At 47.6% G+C, this 16,087-nt stretch overlaps 3 protein-coding genes across 9 annotated transcripts in view; 2 read left to right on the top strand and 1 right to left on the bottom strand.

The window, feature by feature from the left end:
• Nucleotides 1–44, top strand: part of SRSF2 (serine and arginine rich splicing factor 2) — a 3,617-nt gene extending 3,573 nt beyond the window's left edge. For all 5 annotated transcript variants that reach the window (XR_015260511.1, XR_015260512.1, XR_015260510.1 and 2 more), the window contains one exon: nt 1–44. This exon is cut by the window's left edge. The gene's annotated coding sequence lies outside the window, so the exon portion shown is untranslated.
• An 834-nt stretch (nt 45–878) lies between these two features.
• On the bottom strand, nt 879–2,904 carry METTL23 (methyltransferase 23, arginine). Its single transcript, XM_086762000.1, has 5 exons — nt 2,462–2,904; nt 2,268–2,372; nt 1,949–2,186; nt 1,534–1,618; nt 879–1,214 (listed from the first exon to the last, which is right to left on the bottom strand). Exons 1-5 carry the CDS (start codon nt 2,543–2,545, stop codon nt 1,046–1,048), a joined length of 681 nt encoding a protein of 226 aa, XP_086618126.1. The 5' UTR covers nt 2,546–2,904; the 3' UTR covers nt 879–1,045.
• Nucleotides 2,905–3,082: 178 nt separating this feature from the next.
• Nucleotides 3,083–15,660, top strand: JMJD6 (jumonji domain containing 6, arginine demethylase and lysine hydroxylase). 3 transcript variants are annotated; one of them, XR_015260534.1, is made up of 8 exons: nt 3,083–3,290; nt 3,958–4,346; nt 7,264–7,550; nt 8,879–9,014; nt 9,136–9,274; nt 9,928–10,055; nt 11,795–13,072; nt 13,307–15,660. XR_015260534.1 is itself a non-coding variant. In XM_086762129.1 (7 exons), exons 1-7 carry the CDS (start codon nt 3,162–3,164, stop codon nt 11,829–11,831), a joined length of 1,245 nt encoding a protein of 414 aa, XP_086618255.1. In that variant the 5' UTR covers nt 3,083–3,161; the 3' UTR covers nt 11,832–15,660. The 3 variants fall into 3 exon arrangements, 1 of the variants encoding a protein (XP_086618255.1); XR_015260535.1 differs by having other exon boundaries at nt 9,928–10,250; nt 11,795–15,660; XM_086762129.1 differs by having other exon boundaries at nt 11,795–15,660.
• The last annotated feature ends 427 nt before the right edge of the window (nt 15,661–16,087 follow it).

Here is a 16,087-nt window from a genome sequence, read left to right as displayed (position 1 = left end):
TCTGTAGTTAATATTAAACATTTTTCTGTGTTAACTTTTCTCAACTTAATGTCTGAGTCGGCTTATTTTTAGCTTGAAAAGATTTCTGCAAGTATACTGTCAATGTTTAACTTCTCTATAGTAACTGAATGCATTCTACTACTTACAAGTTTTATCCACTGGGGTTGCTTTTAAATTACTTAACGGGCTAATTCAACTACTGTTGTGACTAACCCAAATGTTGTATGGCAAGTATTGCACACCAGACAATAAACGCAATCAGACAGGTCCGTTGGACGTTGTTACGGAAGAGACACACTGAGCAGTACTAATTGCATTTGCTGTGTGCTTGCCCTGGCTCAACAGGCTGCTGCTTGACAGTAGCTCATCTTACAGTGATGATTATTGTGGTTTTTTTTTTTTCTCTTTATTTGGATGCCAGATGAATTGTAACCTCATCACATGTCAAGGGTTATTGTAATGCCTTGTTAACTTTATGCATGTATGTAAAATGGGAATGGAAACATCTGAATACTTGCAATCTGGCTTGACTGAGGATTAAAAGTACTTTTCTACAAACTTGGGGAGTCTGTATATTCTGGGACTGCGTGGCTAGCTGCAGTTCTACGCAGATTCATCTAAAAACAAAGGGGCTGGCTTTTGTATATAAATCTTTGGGGAAGAGCTTCAGGCCTGGGAAACAGATCTTACAGGGAGGTTTTTTATCTTGGAAGAGCGCAGTTAACTTTCCTTCATAGCTGAAGATGTGAATTTCAGTTGGATCTTGAGGATTGTCAGGTGGTTGAGCTATGTTCTGTAGTGGCTTACATAATGGAATTGAGTCTTTGAACTATGATGTGGTCTTTGGGGAGGAACACAAATTTCTCAAAAGCCAGAGCTAAACAATTGAACAGCTTTATTTTTACAGTGCATGTTTCAAGAACAACTGCTAAGGGGATCTAAAAACATATGCATGAGGTTTACTGTAAACAAAACTCTTTGCAGATCCATGCTACAGTGAACAGTTAAGTGTCATCTTGTACAGGAACCAACAAGTGGAATAAACTTAAGTACCATCTGATCTTGCTAGCGAGATGATCATCATTTCGATTGTGTGTCTTCCTGGTAGACGAGAGCCAGCCAAGTGCTCTTTGTCCGCACTGAATGAATGTAAGGGAACGGGGATGCTCTTCAGGTTCCACTTGCAGAGCAAAGCTTCAATAGACCAGTCAGCGCTGAGGGGAGGAAATGCCCACGTGTGAAAACATAATTCAGGTTACGCTAGGAGACTGACACCCAGCTTAAACAGAACAGTTCACAAAACCAAGTTTCTACCAGCTTTATAGTCAACAGTAGATTTATGGGTCTTGAATTATTTTCTGGTTTAGTGGCTTTTGTCTGATGCCCCTAGAATTTACTTTTACCAGACAGTCTGTGAGGAGTTTGTCCTTTGGAATCAGTGCAGTGGCGCCTCTGAGAATTTAACGCTCTTTGGGAGCTATGACAGGGAGACAGGAATTAAGATTTGAGTTTTAACTCTGCAGAAGAGTTTACCTTCGCACTTGGTAAGTAGTCCAGAACTGAGCATGCGGATTCTTTTCCAGCAGGAAGTAAACTGTAGCTAAAATATCTTCAAAGTCTGTGTAGTTTGGGAGATTGAACAGTTGATTAGTCTGTGCACAGTTAAATATGTCTGGTTATATGAAATAGCAATTAAAAATCAATACAAGACTAATTGCATCTGCATGAGAGACTTGAGAAGCATGGCCTAAAGTAAGCAGTTAGTTACTCACTCACCTTCCGGTGGTATTCCTGATAGCTCCATGTAGAATTGCCCCCAGCATACCGAGCTCAGTAGCACAGTGTCACCATAAAGGCTGTCACCTGCTCTCTCAGTGTTCCCAGTACTCCTGGGACACAAAGCCCTTAGTTTGTCACAACCCAAGGATACCTGAGAGCACCAACATACCTTTTGGGTCAAAAAAGACATCTGATCCTAAAATAATGTCTACAGGAGCGAGAGAGAGCAGCTCCGGAGATAGCCGCCCCCAGGTGAGCCCTATAACGGGGACGCGGGGCAGGTCGTTCATCAGGCAGCTGGTCCGGCAGTTCTGCAGGCAGCGGGGCAGCTCCTCGCTGTCCGACAGGGTCACCTCGGCTCCGCACCTGGCCGCCAGCACCCCGGGGAGGCTCACCCCCGCACCCACCTGCAACCGCAAGGCGCTCGTGGAGGGGGAGGCAGCCGGAGACCCCTGCAGCTACAGGCGAAGGGGGCCCCTCCGCGGTACCTCCAGCACTCGCTTGCCGGGCAGGCTCCTCCGGTGGGCCCAGAGGTACTGGGCCAGCACCACGGCGCAGGGCCACGCGTACAGGCCGTACTGCGAGTCCGGCACCTGCAACACAGCGGGCGCGGCGCTGGCAAGGCAGCGGAGACGGTGGCACCGCCGCCTCGGTTCTACCGCCGTTCCCCGGGGGAAGGTACCTCGGGGATGCGCAGCGCCAGCACCGCCGGCCCCTCCGTGAACCGGTAGCGCCGCACGCCGCCCCGCCGCCGCGGCTCCCCCATGGACGCGCAATGGCGGGCGGCCACGTGCGGCTCCAGGCCGCGCGGACGGACCGCCGCCGCTCCCCCGAGCGTCGCGGTTAAACCGGGCCGCTCCCGGCCGCCCCGCAGCCGCCGCGGGGCTGGACGGGCTCGCCCCCGCGGGCCGGTGCCGGGAGGGGCACCGCGGAGCCCCGCACCGACCGGCTGACACGCGGCCGACTCGCCCGCTGTCAGAGGAGCAACGGGCGCGGAGCGCAGGCCCGCCAGGGGAAGGGGAGAGGCGGCGGGGGAGGCGCTCCCGGGGCGACCGAGTGGGCGTGGGGCAGCGAGCCCAAGGGCGACCGGTACCCGCGCTCCCCTCCCGCCGCCCGCGCCGCCCCCCCTCCTCCCAACATGGCGGCCCGGCCGCGCCGCTTCCTCGCCTCGGCCAATCAGCGCCGGAGGGCGGGCGAGGCGTGGCGGAAGATGGCGGCGCAGTGAACCAATGAGAGAGCGGCGGGGGCGGGGCTGCGGCGACAGCGGCGGCAAGGGGGTGAAATTTCTCGAAGGTGCGGCGAGCGGGGCCGGGCCGGGCGCGGAGCGGGGCCGGGGGCAGCGCACCGTGACAGCCCCCAGCGCTGCCGCCGACACCGCCGCCATGAATCATAAAAGCAAGAAGCGGATCCGTGAGGCGAAGCGCAGCGCCCGGCCCGAGCTGAAGGACTCGCTGGACTGGACCCGCCACAACTACTGCGAGACCTTCCCGCTCAGCCCCGCCGCCTGCAAGGTGCGCCCGGCCGCGGCCAGCCCCAGGGGAGCGGGGAGGGGTCCCGAGGGGCACAGGGGAGGCTGAGTGCCACGCGGGGGCCTGAGGGGAACGGGGTGGGGGGACGACTGAAGGGATTGTGGCGGCCCGAGGGGAAGGGGCGGGGGGCGGAGGAAGTCTGGTGGGGACGGGGAACGGGCCCTTTATCCCGGCCGGGGTTGCCTCAGGGCTGGCGGGGCTCCCTGGGGGGACGGGGAGGTGGGGGCGGGGGTCAAGCAGCACCCGTGATTTTTTTCAGCCTCCGCGTGGCGAGGGGCGCGGGGGGTCCTGGGGTGGAACGGAGCCTGGAGCACCCTTGGTGCTGGAGCACCCACGTGATTCCCAGGCGCCTTCCCCGGGGGCGGCGGGGGAGGTGAAGTGAGCCAGCCCAAAGGGCAGGGGTGGCCGCTCCGCCGGGGCCGTCACCGCGGCGGGGAGTGCCAAACGGCTTCGGGCTGCTGGCGTGTCCGACGGGGCCTGAGAAACAGGGCTGCGGCCTCGGGGAGCTTAAAATAACACGCAAGTATGAGCTTGATACCCTCGTGGTGTACGGAGCAAAGTGTGAGTGTGAAGCTGCTCCGCACCCGGCTTGGAAAGTGCAGCTAGCGTGTCCTGATATCTGTTCCATATTCCTCTCTTGGTTTCGCAGGATAACGTGGAGAGGGCAGATGCACTCCAGTTAACAGTGGAGCAGTTTGTCGAGCGTTATGAAAAACCTTACAAGCCTGTAGTCTTGCTGAATGCTCAGGTGGGCTGGTCTGCCCAAGAGAAGTGGACTCTGGAACGGCTGAAACGCAAGTATAGGAACCAGAAGTTCAAATGTGGGGAGGACAATGACGGTTATTCTGTGAAGATGAAGATGAAATACTACATAGAGTATATGGAAACCACACGTGATGACAGCCCGCTCTACATCTTTGACAGCAGTTACGGAGAGCATCCCAAGCGCAGGAAACTCCTGGAGGACTACAAAGTACCCAAATTCTTCACTGATGATCTCTTTCAGTATGCAGGGGAGAAACGAAGGCCGCCTTACAGGTAAAGTACAGTGACAGCAAGATACAAGTAGGTATTTTCCATCCCATTAGCTGTTCCTAAATAGGTATGATTGTCTTGTACAAAACAAAGTGATAGCTTTTAGCTATTTTGAAATGAGCATACATCTGTATCGCAGAGGGAAGGAAGGGCAGATTTGTGTAGCACAATTTCTGGTTCTGCCACCAGTGTTGCTACAAGTTTATGGTTGTTTGTTTTTTTTTTCTTTTAAAGTCAGTTTACCTCACTGTTAGGTTTAAAAAAATACATAGTTACTGAAAGTTTTGAAGATGAATTTCTTGCTATGTGTGCTTTCTGGCCTTCAAATTTTAAGTGCCTCAGGACTAGCTCCTGGGGTTTGCACCGGTAGCTTCTGTACATAGTGCAGTTTTGTTTAATTATGAGTCAGTTCCTTTTAAGGTGAAGATCTTAAGCTAGATATAGTATGAAGTGTGGAGACTAATTCTTTATCTTCAGATGATTTTGAGAGAGAACAATATTTCACATCTGTAGGCTTTTCAGCTGGTTTTTTTTTTTTTTTTGCATCTTATTGAAGAAGGATAGAAATGACACTTCATTCCTGAAATCAAATGCAACAGCCTTGTGTTTGGGCTGTTAGATGCAAAAGGGATTTCTGTCTACGTTAATGTCACACTTTATAGCAGTATGAGCATAAGCTGAATGTCCAAAGTAATTAAAGTCTTTACAGCATCATTAAAATTGTCAGAGAACACCTTGCCCTTTGACATGAGGCTGTGATGTGGGGCTTTTATTGTTTCATTTTTAAAAAGAAAATAGAACAAGGAATCAGTAATGGTATTCTTCTCTTCTCTGCTGTCTTTCATGTGTCTGTAGTCCAGTTGTGCTTTTACAGGAGTGAAGCACAAAACTAATTCTGTTTAAGATCGCACTGTTTCCAGTGCTGTGACAGACCCTTTTTACAATTAACATCTAAGAAGAGCATACAATGCTGTGATCAAACACAAAGCACAGCAGGTGTAGCCTCTAGTAGGAACTGAATACACTGACAGAACTGAGCATAGTTTATCCAAGTTATATGTAAACTAGATAATCTGGTTGTGACTCACTTACGTTGATACCTCTTTCCCCCACACCCTCCCCACCTACAGGCACAAGCTGAGCTCCTCGCTTGTGATCTTGGTATTCAGTTCTTGTACTTCGTTCTGGAAAATGTGGGTTTGTTTGAGGCTGTTATCTTTTTCTGAGAGATAAGTGCCGCAAGAGAGCACGCTGATGCCTCCTGGAGTTAGGGGTTTCATCTAGGTACAGAAGTGTATGAAGAGTATCCAGTAGTTTAAGAGCACAATTGAAAATCCATCAGGAAGTGGTGCTTTCTAATAATTCAGTCAGGATATGCCCTGTACAGATTCACCTCTGGATTGAGAAGTGATAGTGGATAGATCTTAAAGTAAGAACTCATGCTGTTTAGAGCACATTTATTGGAGTTGTTCCTTTTCAAAATAAGGGGAGTAGTTTTTGGAAACCATTTACTGAAGCAGCTGTTTTAGTTTGGAGAGGGGGGTAGAGTTTTTTCGCTTTTGAATTGAAGTTACAGGATGTGAAGTTTTTAATGGTAAATTTGATGTCTTGTGGCAAATCGTAATTGTAAATTAAATGCCCGGAGGAAGATGCTGGCAAATGATAGTGTTGCTAAATAAGGGCTTTTGAATGGTCTACATGTGTAGATTCAGGTTATAGTCAGAAAAATGGTACTGAGCAGTGCGTCTGTCTGTGCACCAGATAGACCTTTATGTGTTTAATTTCTTCTGACTTCTTAGTAATACCTTAGACTGTTCTGCTTGTGGTTTAATTAGCTTTCTAAGGCAGCATGAATCTAAAGCGTGAATGGATGATAGCAGTGACAAACACCTGCTTGTTTATGCTTTTATGGCTCCTTTGTGAAGTAAGAAGAGTGCACTTTGATAACCAAACACAGTGCTGGCAAATGATACGTGGAAGCCAGCTTAATTTAGGCCTGCATTGGAAAGGGGAGATTGAGAGCTTGGTGACTTCCGATATTTTCTGAACTTTTGAACTCCTCTTGCCGGATATCGCCTGCCTGTCAACCACGCAATGGAGAAGTCTTGTTGGTGCTTTAGTTTCTGCCCTCTCTGCTGCCCATTAAACAATTATTGCCATTTTTTCCCCTTGACACCTGGTATTAAGTCACCTTACTTACACTGCTCTGTCTGGTGTGGTAGATCTTACTGGTGTTACAGGGGAAGTGAGCAACCGAAGGTGCTGTTGCTGTTAAAGGTGTAGAGCAGATAAATTTCCCCCTAGGGAGAAATAACCCTTGCAAATGGGTAATGAGAATATACACACCAAATCCTGAATGGTCACTGGAGAATAAGCTGCAACTAGTTACATGTTAGAATGAAAAGCCCGTTGTAAAGGAACAGAGGGCATAGAGGGAGGCCAGGGTTGCGTAACTTCTCTGTTCCTTGTATTGTCTTTTGTTTGTTCCTCATTGTTCTGCAGTTCTGGATCCATTTATGAGTAGAGAATTTTTGAAAAACGTAGGATTAGGAGAATCTCCCTGTATAGTAAGAATCCTAATGCAGGCTGTTATGACTTAATGACATTCATAAACCTTGCAATAAGTGTGTATTTTCTTGAGAAACTGTTTATATTTCGCAGTTATATTTTGTTTAAAAAAGCTGTCTTCACTTTCTTGTCCCAGAGTCATTCTTTTCTAGGTTAAACCCACGTCATATCTTTTGCTGTGGTGTGAGCCTAACAATCCCAAGAAGACAAAATCAAGGAACTGTAACTACCTTGATTTCTAACCGTATGTGAAAGTAACAGCTGTAATTTTCTGTCTAATGTGAAGAAAAGAGAAAGTAGCTACTTGCTTGCTCTATGACTAAAGATTTTTTTTTTTTTTCCTCCCATGCAGATGGTTTGTGATGGGCCCACCTCGTTCTGGAACAGGAATTCACATTGATCCCTTGGGAACTAGTGCATGGAATGCCTTAGTCCAGGGACATAAGCGTTGGTGCCTGTTCCCTACCAGCACTCCCAGAGAGCTGATCAAAGTGACGCGCGAAGAGGGCGGGAACCAGCAGGATGAGGCGATCACTTGGTTCAATGTCATCTATCCCAGGACACAGCTCCCCACCTGGCCTCCTGAATTCAAACCCCTGGAAATATTACAGAAACCAGGCGAGACAGTTTTTGTGCCAGGTATGTATGAATCTCTCCAGTAAGGAAATCTGGGAAAGAAAGGCATATTTTTAACATTTGTGTGTAGTAGAGATGGAAAGAATTATATGGCCCATCTCTTACGAAGGAAACTACTCTGAGCTGTTTCAAAAGGGTTATATATTGCAAGGCTCTCTTTCAGACCATTCAGTTATTTTCTGAATGTCCTGAAACATATATGGCCTGTAGCGTAGGATTGCTTGTGGTACAGATGGCGAAACAAACGGGATCTGAGTTGCACCATCACAGGAATGTAATCCTGAGCTAAATTGCAGTGATAGGAAACGATCAAGGCATAAAATAATAAAGGTGCTTGAGTACTCAGAACTTCTCAGACAAAAAGGTTTGAGTTTATTTATACTGTAGCAGATTCATGGCTGAATTCTCTAGCCTGGGTAGTCTGACTGCTTATGAATTTTTCTTAGCTGTGGGAAAAGAACTACTCAAAGGCACAGACACTTTGCACGCACCTCTCTGTGGTTATGCTTCATCTTGCATTTGAAATCAAAAGCTAAAGATCTGGTAAAGATGCCATTCTCTTTGAGTGGCTGCATGTTGCGTGTCCATTACAGCCGGGAGGTGAGGTGGCTAGCAGGTAAACCGGGTGAATTCAGAGACGAATTCTAACCTCTAAATCTTCTGTCATTTTTGTGCAGCATGGCCCATAGCTTCTGTCCACATGGCTTGTCTCTAACAAACAGCTGCCTTCATGTTTGAAGAGTGCCTTGTGATTGTCTTGGCACTCGTTAGTGACTCCTCAGTGTACCTTCTGTTAAGATTTTGTAGCTGTCGGGTTCCATTAAACTGTTTCCTTAGTCTTTTTATGAGGTTGTAAGTGGGTTGTAAGAACACCACTGTCTATTTTTATCCTGTGTGGGCAAACAATTTTGCATCTATTTTTAAATGAAAGATTAGTCTGTAGTCATAAGAACCTTACTAAATCAGCATGGAAGTGCTCTCCAGCTTAACAGAGAGGGTCTCTGTGCAGTCGAGCTTACAATGGCTCTTGCTATTAAATAAGCCATTAGTAATTAGTAGCCGGTGTGCTGCTATCAAGTCAGATCATCAGTGCTATTTGTGAGCTGGATAATTTGGTCGGGGCGTTGAGCAGCCTTCTGTCACAAGAATCTGTAAAGCATTGGAGCAAATGCTGAAGTAAGACTGAGGAAAGATGACGTGGTGGCAGACTGACCTGGGTTTGGGAGATAAGGTCCAGTTTCCACCTGTGCTATGGAAAAAGTGCACGTGGCTGTTCTTGAACTTGCTTTCTGCTCTGTAGCCAGAAATGGCCATTGGTGGTGTATTTCTAGGTGGCTGGTGGCATGTAGTTCTCAATCTTGACACAACTATTGCCATCACACAAAACTTCGCCAGCTGTACCAACTTCCCTGTGGTGTGGCACAAGACAGTAAGAGGGAGACCCAAACTGTCACGAAAATGGTACAGGTAAGAGATTCATAGCTTTCTTTTCGTATTCTCTATTTAAAACAAAACCCCAAAATACCCTGTTCATTTATGTGCAGTATTACTGTTCAAAGGCTAAGGCTGAAATTTCAACTGTATTTAGGATCCTAAAGCAGGAACATCCTGACTTGGCAGCCTTGGCTGATTCAGTTGACCTGCAGGAATCTACTGGTATTGCTTCTGATAGTTCTAGCGATTCTTCCAGTTCCTCAAGCTCCAGCTCCTCAGACTCTGATTCAGAGGTAATGCTTTTTACTACAGTAGGTGATTCAGAACCTGCAGTTGTACTGGTTTTTTCCGTACCTGATCATGTATCCTTATCCTGCTGTTCATGTCTGATAGAACAAATTAATAGAAAGGAACTAAACAAATCCACGTGGAGGAGGAGCCTGCCTGGAGCAGGTTCTTTGCTGAAGCCTCTCTTTTTATTGCTAAATGAATTTTGTTTGGTGGATCTTTTTACATGCAAATCTGTCATTCATTTAGCTAAGCCATGCTTGTGTAAAATGGCTGCAAAATGAATGTTTTAAAAATGGGGAGAGGGAACAGGATCCAAACTGGAGACTGTCAGTTATGACAGGGGACTTTTTTAGGCACTTAAGTGCTTCAGAAGGCACTGAGTCTGCTCTTAGAAGCTTAGGTCCTTCTGGGAGCGAAAATGAATGCATCAGTGGTCTTGCCACAGCTGGCTTAGTCGGTGATGAAATCTGAGAACACACCTGCTCCTTTTTTTAAACACTTAATTTAAAATGTATTTAGTATGTCTAATCTAAAATAGCACGTTCTTCAAACGTTGATTATTCAGGGTTACTGAGGTAGCTCTTGTGGTGAGTTCCACAGCACAAACAGTTTACTAGGTTTCTCTGAGTTCTGTTTCCATCTCTTCATACTGCAGTGTGACTCTGGCTCTGAGACAGAGGGGATGATGCACCGGAGGAAAAAGAGGAGAACGTGCAGCATGATGGGTAACGGTGATACAACTTCCCAGGACGACTGTGTGAGCAAAGAGCGCAGCTCCTCCAGGTGACGCGATGGCAGCTGTTGGTTTCTAAACGAGCAAAAACAACACAAAGCAGAGCTGGCAGAGTTAAGATAGGGTGATTCATCAGGACAGAGAGATGGAGAGCGAGGGGTCCCTTACAGAAGGCAAAACAGTTGGCCAGTGGTGGTATCTTTCCCTCCATGAATTATTTTAATTGCTCCGAACTGGAAACTAAGGTTCTTGATAATTTTTAAATTAGATTTTTCTACTTTATTTAATAAACAGTTTTATTACTTTTCCTAGTTGTCTCTTTTAATAGAGAAGGGTTTTTTTGGTTTGTTTTTTTTTTTAATAGGAGAGGTGGGATATTTAACTGCTCTTTAGAGAGCACAAAGGAATTAAATGTTGAAAAAATGACTTAAAGATGAGGAATGATCAGGCAAGACTCAGGTTTCGATGTCTCGTTGTCCAAACAGAAAACCTTCAAGTAGATGTACAGTTTCTCTTATTCTTGCCTGGATTACTTCAATTTGGCCCAGTGCTTAATCTGTTAAAGGCAAAATTCATCTTAAATTGCAAATGTCTGTGTTTACCTATTTTACAAAAAAAAAAAAAAGCCAAATTTCTAGTCAGTCTGGATGGAGGGAACATTAGTATTTCAGAATGAAGAATGGATACCAATAGATACTGCTTAAGGTAAAGTTGCCGAGGAAAGAAGTTCTCCACACTTGCTGTGTTAAAAACAGTGAAACACTAGGAATCTGGGAGTACTGCAGGGAGGAACTTGGATGTTCTTTGCCAAATTAAGCATTTTTCTCATACAGCAGAGGCTTGCCAAAGTTCTTAAGCAAACTCCTTGCAGTTCGGGTAACCGATGGTGCTGTATCGCCTGCCTGCCTGCACTGGCATGCTGTCCGGTTACCGAGCTGTTGGATGCTCCAGCTTTGGCGTGGTGGCTTCCAGTGTGGCCTGCTGAAGAAGGTGTGCCATAGTCATTTACCTGAGGAAGTCCACCTTCCCAGTATCATGCCTGGCTTCCCAGAGTGGGGTACTGCCTAAAGACCAGTTTGCTCCTGTACGTGTTGCCATTTATCTTGCCATGATACATTACTGTCTTGTTTTCAGGAGTTGCTCATACCTGAATACGATTGAATTACAAGTACGGAACATGATTAAACAGTTGGAGAGAACTGTACTGACTGCTTACCTTGCCCTGGAGGCTTTAACAATTTGTTACGACATTGTCAAATCTTATTTCAGCAGCCAGTGTGACTTCAGACAGGGAACAGCAGGAGATAACAAAACTTTATGCAGACCCTATCTTAAAAAAAAAAAACCAACACAAAAAAAAAACAACAAAAAAAAAAAAAAAAAACAAAACAAAAAAAAAAAACCCAAACCACACCTGTAAAACTGCGGAGCATGCCTACTATGTTCTTCTGAAAATCCCATGCATTTTAAAGTTGTTTGCACTTCAAATTTTGCAGTTATTACCTTAAATATTCAGTATTAGCATGTTGCCTAGAACATCTGCATTCCAGGTTTCACTGTTCTGCCTCCTGTATGTTGGTTGGCTGACCCTGTGAGGATGGGTGGGCTTTCTGTCCCAGCAGTGTGGTGGATTCGTTGATAGAAACAGTTCCAAACGTAAAACCTTACCTAGCCTGTAGAATTCTGTAGGAAGAATAAGGATACAATTAGCTTGCATGCTGTGATCTTGTGTCCTGATGATGAGGGGAACGCTGTAGTTGTTGACAGGCAGTTGTACTTTTTTTGACAGGATTAGGGAATCTTGTGGAGGCCGCAGCTACCCCTGAGAGAGAACACCCGCCTAGAGGCAGCTGCCGATCGAAGCTCCGTTAGCAGCCAGCCAGCTCTGTTCTACCCCCTTCTGCTTCTCAGTCCTTAAGTTTTTGTCACTCTTCCTCGATCCCGACATCCGTCTTCATTACATGCTGTCGAAGGTTGGCTCCTTAATAACTTCTAGGGGAATGCTCCGACTCTCCATTATCGTGCAATGCTTTGTTCCCTCTGCGCCCCGAGTGAGTGCACTAATAACCCAGCTTTGGGTGAGGACATGCCAAGTATTTAATGGTTCACGTAACTGGCAAGGAAGACGACCGTCAGTTTTTAAAGAACTCTTTTTAAAACCAGCAGGTCAATCTAAAAGCCTGCGTTGCTTTGACACTGTCGTATGTTTACATGTTGTCCTGTACACTTGAGGAGAGGAACACCAGCCCTTTTGGCCTGTCTGAACGTCCAGCGGATCTCGCAGCAGAATTTCAGGAAGGGAAGGTGGTATGACTGCTCCAACACTGAAGCAATTTCAGCGGAGGTGACCACCGACCTGAAGCATCTCTCATGGTCTTACTCTACATGCGTACGTCTAAGGTGCAACCTTAACCAGCAACAGTCCATTTCCTTTTGCTCCGTGTCTGTTGTGATCACTCGTAACAAAGATGCACTAGCACCTTGCCATAGGAAGCTCAATGGAGCAGGAGAATCCTGGAGTTTCTTGCACAGCAAAAGCCATGGGGAAAAAGTCAGCATTTGCCAGTAATTGCAATCCTTTAGGTGCAGGCGTGATATTTAGCACTGGGCAACGACTGACAAGGTCTGACTCTTCTGTTGTAACAACAGTTGCTGGGCTTTAAATACCGAGCGGTTCTGGAGCCGAGGGCTCATTCAGGCCAGTGCAGTCCACGTACCTAAACGGCTTTTCTTCGAGGTTATGGGTTCAGACGTTTCCAGAACTTGTGGTGCCAATTTTAAAGGACTGGGAGGGGGACATATTGTTGTTTTATGCTTTTTTAAAAATGCAATGTGTTGCTTAAGTCTGTGTAGATGCATTTGTATTTCGCCAGGTTAAACTCTTATCCCCAAGGGATCTGTTGGAGCTGCTGTTTTTTAGCAGGGGCTTGTGCTGGTAGTGTCGGTGAAGAGGTCTGTCCGGCTGACGCTGTGCTGCAAGGAAGTGATCCTCCTTCTCCATCTGAACAGCACAGCCAGAATAGCTGGGTTGGGGTGCTTCCTTGGGTGCTCTGGTGAGACCGAGGAGGTGGGTGTTAAATCTCCCCTCAGCCGCTCTTCTTTGGGAGAGGAAACTTGAAAGCAGAAGTGGTGTGCATGTAGTAAGCATGCAGTAATGCTGGGGCGCTGGTAGCAGAATTAAAAAGCAGATTGGCAGCCTTAACTGTGACTTTCTTATACATGTTGGTTTGATGGAAGCCAGAACATTGCTTGTCTCAGTTTTCTGATCTTATTTTTTTAACTTTGTCTGTTTCTATTTAAGCACTCTCTCCCTTCTTGGAGACCAGGCAATATCCTGCTGTACAAGGGAATCCTAAATACGTTTGTCAGGATCTCTGTTTCTGAATCTTCTGTGCCAGTCGCTTTGTGTAGGAGCAGCGTGGTGGTGGAAAAATGGGGAGAGGGAAGGTTTTTTGGTATGCTCTTTGGCTGTCCAGACTCATTAATTTCCCGTGACTGCCAGGCATAAGTGAGCACGCTTGCTCTGTAGACTGCTGCAGATTCTTCCACAAGATTACTTCATTTTAAAAAATACTTCTCAAACTCCTGGTGTTTCTGGCCAAGGTTGCCTTTTTTCCTGCTCGGTTGAACAGCCTGGGAGCGTGCACAATCTGTATTTCCTCTCACACAGAGCAGGCTGCAGCTGCTGCCTTTTGGAAGAACGTGGGAGCCTGGAGAGGTAAAAGCTCAGAAGTCTTAGCTCTGTCACCGTACGAGGAGCCCTCGGAGAGCTGCCCTCTTTGGTGGCTTCACAGCGTGTCAGTAAGGTGGCTCAAGCTGCAGCTTGCAGTTGCGTTTGGCATGCACGGTTCAGTGTTGCAGTCTTAAATCTTACATGGGCATGGAAGCCTGATCGCTGTGCTGGGAAGGCTACACCTCTACCACCAGAAGCACAGTGAGAAGATCCAGAGTGCAGAGTATTCTTCCGTGCCTGTGGACTCTTCCATGGTGTGAAATAAAACAGTTTTCAGATTGAAGCCAGTGCTTGTTTGACGTCCCTTACAGAAAAACGGTGTGTTTGAAACGGACTGCAGGTACCATGGTACCAGCAACGCTGTGCTGACTGCTCCACAAGGCACTTTCTGATACGAAACAAAGGTGTGTCTGTTCAAGCTGCCTGAGAATCGGGACTCCTGGGATCTCTGGATCTTCCGCTTACAGGCTCTTGCCTCAGCTGAATTGGTGAGCTTCTGTCTTTCTTTCAGTAGACGAGGAAAATACCTACCTCACAGGGGTGTTGTGAGGCTGAAATGTGATTACTGTGTAAGATGCTTTGAAGTCGTCCTCCCAAAAAAAGTGTTCCAGACATCCTAAGCAACCTGAAACTTCCTAACCCGGTCTTAGCTTTTTGTAGAAGAAAACACTGAGGATGTTGTTCAGCGCTCTTGGCCACGTGTGTTCTGTCGTGGCCCTTCCAGAATTGCTGTGTGGTACATAAATTGTAGCAGAACAAAGCTTTTTGTTTTCACCAGAGTTTAACTGTTGGCATTTCACGGCCAGCTCTAGATAGGAGGTCCTGCTAGATCGGGATTTTTTTTTTTTAAATAGGACTAGAATAAATTATCTCTCATCAGGGAGGCAGCTTCCCTGGCCTTACAGGAGGTGGGGGAGCTGGTGCTTCCCAGGCCCTTGTTCCAGGCCGGGTGAGTGAGGAATAAAGCTAAAAACTGCTCCCCTTGTGCCTAGCCCCGTGCTTGTGGGAGGCTGGCTGGGGAGAGCGGGTTTTGTGCTTCTTGGAGCGTCTCTTGTTTCAACCCCACTGCTTTTGTGTACTGTAGAGCCCCTGGATGTAGCAGGCTGCTGTGGCCCAGCACCTGGATCCGCTGGGCCCCTCATTTCCTTGAGCCCCAGCGCAGCAGCGCCGCTCTGTCAGCCCCCACCAGTGCTCTGTGAGCCCGGTGCTGCTCTGGGGGCTGCCTTGTTCCGCAGGCTTAGCGAGCCGTGTGCTGGGTTCAGGCTGCGGGCTTCCTGATTGTGCTGTCGCTCTCCTGCCTGCTCTGGCGAAAGGTGAAGGGGTCTGTGAGCTCTGGCTGTGCTTCTGAGTCTGGTACCCGTACAGGCTTGTCTGCTGTGGCCGTTCGGGAGTAAACGAGTAAACACCCCGCCAGAGCTGGAGATGTGCGCAACAGGCGCGCCAGTCTCGGCACCTGTTCTCTGCACAAGCGCTGTGGGAGCAGGTGATGCCGAGGGAGCACTGGCATACCTTCCTGTCCCCTTCCAGCTGGGCCAGGCTGGCTCCAGTTTGTCTTCTCAGTTACGTTAAGCCTCTGAATGCTTAGAAAGAAGACAGCAACCTCTTTCATAATTAACCTGGACCCTTCTCCTCCCTGAATCCCCAGCCATCGCGGGGCAGGAAGCAAGGCTGTTGACTGAATCGAATCTGAAATGCCTGTGTGGGCTAATCGTGATGGGAGGTTTTGGCATCCCCCTTGCAAAGAGAGGGGGAAAGAAAGCGTGCCGATTCGTTTGACAGTCCCGCTGTCAGCTCTGAGCCCTGCCACTGCCGTTAGCTGCTTTTATCACCCCATCCAGCAGAGCTGGGATACTCTTAATTGTCTTGTTCGGATGATTGTGGTTTTGCTTTTTATTTTAAATAAAATCAATTATTTTGCATTATCCTGTTGGCTAGTCACATTTTTTTTTGCGTCATGGTCTGAAAAAACCCTACAGGTGTGTACGTCTGTTTCCCAAAGTGCTCAGGTGGTAGCTGTGGGGATGCTTTGGGGACTCTCTAGCTCTTTCTCGCTGTCAGTGTGGTGGGGTGTGTTTTGGAAGCCGCAGTGGCTTTGGGAGAAGGTTTGTGGCAGCAGCTTTGTTACCAGGCTGCAAGCTGCGCTTTTGCCCCTTCCCTGACCTTCCCGCACTGCGTTGCAAGAAGCCTTGTGTTGTGTTTCTCTCGCCACCTCATGCTGGCGAGAGGTTTCATCTTCCGGGTGTCACATACTGCTTTCAGCCTGGCTTGCAGAGAAGACACGCAGCGCAGGGTCGCTGTGGGAGGGCTGGACTCCAAGCACAGAGCAACCAACCTTCCCCCCAGTACCTG

The sequence above is a fragment of the Chlamydotis macqueenii genome, chromosome 18, assembly GCF_036417535.1.
Source record: "Chlamydotis macqueenii isolate bChlMac1 chromosome 18, bChlMac1.mat, whole genome shotgun sequence".
NCBI lineage: Eukaryota > Metazoa > Chordata > Aves > Otidiformes > Otididae > Chlamydotis > Chlamydotis macqueenii.
This window is presented reverse-complemented; position numbering and strand designations above follow the sequence as displayed.

Bases quoted from the DNA above. Each gene is read 5' to 3' on its own strand.
- JMJD6 (XM_086762129.1), top strand. From the start codon at position 3,162: ATGAATCATAAAAGCAAGAAGCGGATCCGTGAGGCGAAGCGCAGCGCC. The intron at 3,291-3,957 runs GTGCGCCCGGCC...TTGGTTTCGCAG, and splicing joins TCAGCCCCGCCGCCTGCAAG to GATAACGTGGAGAGGGCAGA. The intron at 10,056-11,794 runs GTGACGCGATGG...TTTTTTTGACAG, and splicing joins AAAGAGCGCAGCTCCTCCAG to GATTAGGGAATCTTGTGGAG.
- METTL23 (XM_086762000.1), bottom strand. From the start codon at position 2,545: ATGGGGGAGCCGCGGCGGCGGGGCGGCGTGCGGCGCTACCGGTTCACG. The intron at 2,373-2,461 runs GTACCTTCCCCC...GCTGTGTTGCAG, and splicing joins TGGCGCTGCGCATCCCCGAG to GTGCCGGACTCGCAGTACGG. The intron at 1,215-1,533 runs GTAAACTCTTCT...TCCTCCCCTCAG, and splicing joins ACTACTTACCAAGTGCGAAG to CGCTGACTGGTCTATTGAAG.